This window comes from Olea europaea, chromosome 8, assembly GCF_002742605.1.
Source record: "Olea europaea var. sylvestris chromosome 8, O_europaea_v1, whole genome shotgun sequence".
Taxonomy (NCBI): Eukaryota; Viridiplantae; Streptophyta; class Magnoliopsida; order Lamiales; family Oleaceae; genus Olea; species Olea europaea.
Window position 1 is genome coordinate 16,253,090 of NC_036244.1, and position 6,481 is coordinate 16,259,570.

Below are 6,481 nucleotides of genomic sequence, written 5' to 3' on the forward strand. Positions count from 1 at the left end.
ACATAGCTCTTGAGCCAAAAAAAAAAAAAAAAAAAATGGAAATAGCAAGCAACGCCAGAAATTTTTGGACAAGGAAAGGAACCTGTGCTACCATATTATTTAAAATTCCTTAAAGCAGTCAACTTACCGGTTGTAGTCAAATTGACCAAAAAATTTGAACAAAGATCTTTACCTCATTTAGGTGAAGTTACATTACGTAAGATTATCGTGATTGTGAGACCCCAATTCTTTGAACGGAGCGTGCCCATCCCTTGGATGGATAGAGAAGTTGAGGACCTTTTGGTTTCTTAATGTTGTCAAAGAATTCTGGTGGGTAAGAACCAAGAGGTTTCAGGATAATAAAAGGAATTGTTATGGGGTAGTGAGAAGTTAGTGGGAAATAAGAAGTGGGTGCTCAAGCTTACAGGTTCTACTCAACCTAATCAAAAAATTTAAACAAAGATCTTAACAACTTCATTTAGGTGAAGTTACATTGTCTAAGATTATCATAGGGTAGTGAGAAGTTATTGGGGAATAAGAAATGGTTGCTCAAACTTACAGGTTCTATCCAACTTCACCAAAAAATTTAAAAAAAGATCTTAACAACTTCATTTAGGTGAAGTTACATTGTCTAAGATTATCATAGGGTAGTGAGAAGTTATTGGGGAATAAGAAATGGTTGCTCAAACTTACAGGTTCTATCCAACTTCACCAAAAAATTTAAAAAAAGATCTTAACAACTTCATTTAGGTGAAGTTACATAACGTAAGATCATCATGACTTTGAGACCCCAATTCTTGAATGGAGCGTGCCCATCCCTTGAATGGATAGAGAGGTTTAGGAGCTTTTGATTTTTTAATGTTGTCAAAGAGCTCTAGTGGGTAGGTGATGAGTGCAATTCACTCATCAATTTAGCACCTTTAAATCTTAGTTTTCGGGTTGTCGTTGAGCACTTTTGAACGTTTTCATGAGCGTTTTCATGTTGTTTTGCAACTTAAACAACTTTTGGGAAAATGCTACACTCTGGAGCTTATAATGGAGCTAAAATGGTGATCGTAAAATTGGAGCATGAATTGGAGATAAGAAAAGAAAAATTGAAATGGAAACGCGATGTTGAAGATGAAAAATCCAAATAGAGGCAGTCTATTGGGCGCCACAGCGCCCAATTAATGAGGAAAATCAGTAGGGCTGGCGCCCCAGCACACATAAATCAGCAGAGATTGGCGTTGCGGCGCCATACTTGGGCACTACAGCGCCAGCAGGAGAAAATGTCGCAGCGCCAATATTGAATTTTTCTTGGCCCAGATCCGATCCTTCTCGTCTTGTAACTTTTGGAAGTATAAATACAACGAAGAAGACTTAATTGATAACTCTTGGCATTGAAAAGACAACTCAAGGCAAAAAAAAAGAGAAAAAGCACTTCAAGGAGGACGATCTACAATCATTAGGAGAAGATTCGAAGCATCAACTGAGTTTTTCCTAATCTCTTCTTCTCCATGCTCGTTTATTTGTATTTTAGAATTTCATTTTCATCAATTATGAACTAAAATCTTAGATCTATGGGTGATATAACCGAACTTCAAAAAAAAAAAAAAAAGGTTAAACCCTAACCTTAAGAGTCCCCCACCACCCCTGCCCTGGAGCATCGTGAGGGAGGTAAATCGCAGGTTATGCCTCCAAGGGTACAGGGTGGAAGGCTGCTTGTACACTTACACTTACCCAAGAGCCAAATCCATATTTCAGGATTCGAACGCTTGACGCAACAGCCTCAAGCAAAGCTGGATTTCTCCACCCTCCCCTTTTACCACTTGGAGATGTGCCCTGGAGGCTTTGATGTAACCGAACTTGATACAATGTTTGGACGTTGATATGGTATTTCTTTAATTTTTCGGCATTTATTTGTGTTATTTATGCTTATTGCTTTCAATCACCTGATCAATGGTTGAATAATTTGATATATTGAATTTCGGCACTCGAGAGAGGGAGGTTTAATCTTGATCCACGAATAACATAACCTAGATTCAGTAGGTTTCGAGAGAAAGTACAAATTCGTTGAGGCTTATTTCAAATCAAGAACCAAGGACTTAATAATTTTTATAAATATAATCCGGAATAGAGATATTGGGGTTAGAGTATAGAAATAAATTCTATTCGGCACTCGACAGAAGGAATGGGATTAATTTACGGTTCTTGCCTATAAATTGAGGAAAATTTAGAGAAATAACCATAGAAATTGAAAAACATTGTCGATAGGGCGGTGAAATCATTCTCTAGACTTCCTTGCATTGATTATTTTCATATATTTCATCTTGAGTTGTTTGAATTGCCATCCAATTCACATCATATTAATTTAGCATGAACACATCAAGTCAAAAATTGGTTTTCTGAATAAAGTAGAAGTTAAAATAATATAGTATTCAGTAGGAATCAAACATCAATCCCTGTGGATTCGACACTTCAATTCTATCACTATATTACAAAACTTGACACCGTACACTTGCGGTTAAACCACGTTACATAAAACGCGTGGCAGTAGGAACCAATAGGTTTCAAGATAATAAAAGGAATCGTTATAGGGTAGTGAGAAGTGATTGGGAAATAAGAAATGGGTGCTCAAACTCGGGATATTCTAAATACCATTACCAACTTCATTCCCGAGTTGTAAGATACATTATGAGTAAGAAAATTAAATACAGATTTCAATAGAAAATCAGGACACTCACAGATAAGTTTTCCCGGATTTGTACAGCATTAGCATCCTACTTTCACCTTTGTACCACTAAGATTTAATTTGGCTCAGTATCTTTAGAAATTAAGATGCTTGACACAGCTCGTGAACTGTTTTTAGTTCAGATGGAGACAAAAGGGGTAATGATAAATCAGCGTAAGGATTAAGAGTGAACTTGTATGGTTTGAACATCAGAAGATGTTTACTCAACATAATGTTTTATTTAACAAGGAAAAAAGGGAAACTCTACCATCAATTGAATCCTTAGGCACCACTCCAATCCACAGACCTTAAAAAAAATAAAAAAATAAAAAAATAAAAAATTGAAAACTCAATATAGTCATCATTGAAGAAATGATAAAAAAAGAGTGTGCTGAAAAAATAAACTGACCTGAAATAACAAAAATGTAATACAACAAGGTAAACAATGCCAATCCATGAACCAGGTGCCAAATTGCAGGATGTGGCCTGATAAGTACCCTGTACACAAATAAATGAGCAAGACCTGAAGTGAGATAAATTATAATACAAAAACAGCTAAGCAAGTCAATAGGGAACTTCAAGCATGAAATGAAGTTGTAATGGAAGTGTTCCATTAATCTCACTTCATCCACATTCTTGCTCCAGCGTGATGAGAGACATAGTTACCATGCTGTATTGTGTTCCTCACATTATATTAGCTTTAAGCCTTTAACCACAACTATTATCTTTGCTGCTAAATGCCTAATCTATTTGGGATTAAATGGTGGCACCTTTAAAAAAAGATTCATCTTCCATGCAACATTAGAAGGCAAAAAATTGGGACAGCTACTCCATTTAAGATTGCTAACAACAAATGAATAAAAACAGAAGGAATTAAATGGCAGCAATGAGCACCGACCCAGGTTACCATTATTTGTGATCAAGTGTAGGCATTTAAATAAGTATTGCTGGAATTTCAGGGCCAAATGAAAATCTGAAAATACATCTTTAACTTTTGGTGGATTAAATTAGTGCACTAATGTCATCGACAGCCAATTTTTTCTTTGATGATGAGAAAAATAGTTGACTTGGATCTTCAAATAGACATAGCAATACAGAATCACGAGAAAGGATTCATATAGCTCACCCCAAATTTATTGTGAATGAGGCTTAGCTTACTGTTTTGCTCCAAAATATAAGTAACTGCACCAATCATCTTCTTCAATTCTTCGCCCTGGTTACTAAGAACAAATGTTTTGAATTCAAGTTTTGCTCCAAAACTACTTCTGTCATGGACATATCTATCTACTTTATGCACTCAAGTATATATCAAAATGTGTGTCACGGGCTCACAGCTGCAGCATACCAGCCCTAGAACAACTCCCTGGCTTTCCTAAGATACCAATTTCCAAGTCAAAGTGAATGGTGCTATTATATGCAATATGATCAGGCAAGGCACCATCACGGACCATCTTCAAAAAAATTCACAAGCTTATTCTAAACGATCCAAAATACATATCCCATCCGCAAAAAACATAATACATTAATAGCATTCCTTCTTGTAACAAGAATGGCATAGAAGTATCACTCACCAAGCTTCAGTTCACCCGTAACGCAAGTTGTGTAGGCAAGCCGGTCAGGCTCCACCCCTTTGCTCACCATCTCATCAAATACTTTCTTCGCCATCAATAAGTTTCCTGCCTTATAAGAACCATCTATGAGAATTGTATAGCTAAAAGCGTCAGGAAAAATGCCATAACTGATCATTTCATCTTTCAGCCGCATAGCAGAATCTAAATCCCCATGTTTGCACAGTCCATCCATCATTGTATTATAGGTTATCAAAGTAGGTTTGACATTCCTTCTCCTCATCTCAAACAACAAGAACAAAGCCTTGGTAATATCCCCCAACTGACAGTGTCCATATATCAGAGTGTTGTATGTAACAACATCAGGCATCAAGTTCTTCTTCAGCATCACGGGAATCCATTGCCAGGCATCATTCACTCTCCCTAACTTGCAGAACCCATGCATAAATGCATTGTAAGTCGATATAGAAGGCAAGGCTCCTCTAATTTCCATCTCTTCCCCAAGCCATAGTGCCTCGATAAGCATTCCCTTCTGACAATAACCACTTATAAGAGGGTTGTATGTATACGATGAAACCTCCAACCCTTTATTCAACATCACCCCAATCAACTCTTTGGCCCGATCAAACTCACCTTTCTTTGACAACCCATTGATCATCAAATTATATGTAACATCATTCGGACTGAAATCCCTCCGCTGCATCTCCAGCAAAAGGTCAAGTGCCTGCTGCACTTCACCTTTTTTACATAGTAAATCCAACATCGTGTTATAGGTTACAATTGTAGGCTCGATCCCAATATCCCCCATCATCCCATACACTTCTCTAGCTTTCGCAACCAAATTTCTATCCCTAAGTATCCTAAGAACTCTGTTGCAATTCTTCACATCCGGCAAAAACCTGATCCTTACCATCTTGTCAAAAACAAGTAAACAATGCTTAACATCAGATTTTTTTGAGTAAACCCACAATAATAAATCAAGTAACTTGACCGAGACATCATATTTCAAGTATCCATCAATTAATACATCAACAACACAGTGCAAATTCATGCTGATGGCCCTCTCAGCCACCCAATAAGCAGATGACATCATATCGTTCTGCACAAGAATTTCAAGAACAGTACAAAATACAAATTCTGAATGCTTAAACCCCTTTTGCACCTCAGCCCATCTGAACAAACCGAGCACCACACTTGGTCTGTGTCGAATCGACTTTAAAACATTTATAAACAATTCAGAATCAATTATCAAAACATTAAAATAATCGGGAACTTCCCAATAAGTGTTTTTAAATGCCCTAGGATTTTCGTGTAATGTTTTCAAGATTAGGTTTTTGAAATGCCCATCTGGGCACATTCTACTTCTACTGTTTGTACAAACGTATTCACCAGTGCTACTATTGTTGTTGAATCCTGAGAGGCAGTAAGAATGTTGTGTACGAGAAAAGAAGAAACTTAAGCGTACCTTGAAATTGAAATTAAGAAAGTAAAAATAGAAAAAGGAGATGGAGTTTTTAGGGGGCATGAGAGTTTTTGAGCTTATTGTACGAAGGGGCATTTTCTATATAACAAAGTATGTTCAGGAGAAGAAGGATATTGTACACACCACAGCTCGTAGAGGCATAGACGCGTAGAAACGAGAGTTCAAAACAATTGGTAACAAGCCCGTTCTTTGCGAGTATATCATGCTGCAATTTAATCCCTGTTTGTGCCATATTTTTGGCTCATTTTAATGAAAAATTCGACCGTCCCCTGTACATTGCACTTATCAGACGTTGCAACAGTCAAAAAGTATAAAATTTCTTATTTTGCCCATACCAAGTGAAAGTGTCAGCAAATTGTGGAAAGTCACAGAAGTGGGCAAAGAATAGTCAAAATGCTGCATTATGAAGGAGTATATCATGCTGCAATTTAATCCCTGTCTGTGCCATATTTTTGGCTCATTTTAATGAAAAATTCGACCGTCCCCTGTAAATTGCACTTATCAGACGTTGCAACAGTCAAAAAGTATAAAATTTCTTATTTTGCCCATACCAAGTGAAAGTGTCAGCAAATTGTGGAAAGTCACAGAAGTGGGCAAAGAATAGTCAAAATGCTGTATTATGAAGACATACATAGAAGTGGGCAAAGAATAGTCAAAAGTGCCAACCATATTTTTGCATTATTAAACACAATGAAGACGGATACAACCACTTCCAAGATTTTTAGGTGACCATTTTAATTG

At 36.9% G+C, this 6,481-nt stretch overlaps 1 protein-coding gene across 4 annotated transcripts; it reads right to left on the reverse strand.

Moving 5' to 3' along the window:
* Window positions 1–1,741: 1,741 nt before the first annotated feature.
* LOC111398982 (pentatricopeptide repeat-containing protein At1g22960, mitochondrial-like) lies at window positions 1,742–5,920 on the reverse strand. Of its 4 annotated transcripts, none has more exons than XM_023026167.1 (4): window positions 4,261–5,920; window positions 3,099–3,187; window positions 2,958–2,996; window positions 1,742–2,817 (listed from the first exon to the last, which is right to left on the reverse strand). In XM_023026167.1, the coding sequence occupies exons 1-4, from the start codon at window positions 5,813–5,815 to the stop codon at window positions 2,785–2,787; spliced, it is 1,716 nt and encodes a 571-aa protein (XP_022881935.1). In that variant the 5' UTR covers window positions 5,816–5,920; the 3' UTR covers window positions 1,742–2,784. The 4 variants fall into 4 exon arrangements, 1 of the variants encoding a protein (XP_022881935.1); XR_002703486.1 differs by lacking the exon at window positions 1,742–2,817 and adding an exon at window positions 3,816–3,902 and having other exon boundaries at window positions 2,978–2,996; window positions 4,261–5,919; XR_002703487.1 differs by lacking the exon at window positions 1,742–2,817 and adding an exon at window positions 3,816–3,909 and having other exon boundaries at window positions 2,978–2,996; window positions 4,261–5,919.
* Between the last annotated feature and the right edge of the window lie 561 nt (window positions 5,921–6,481).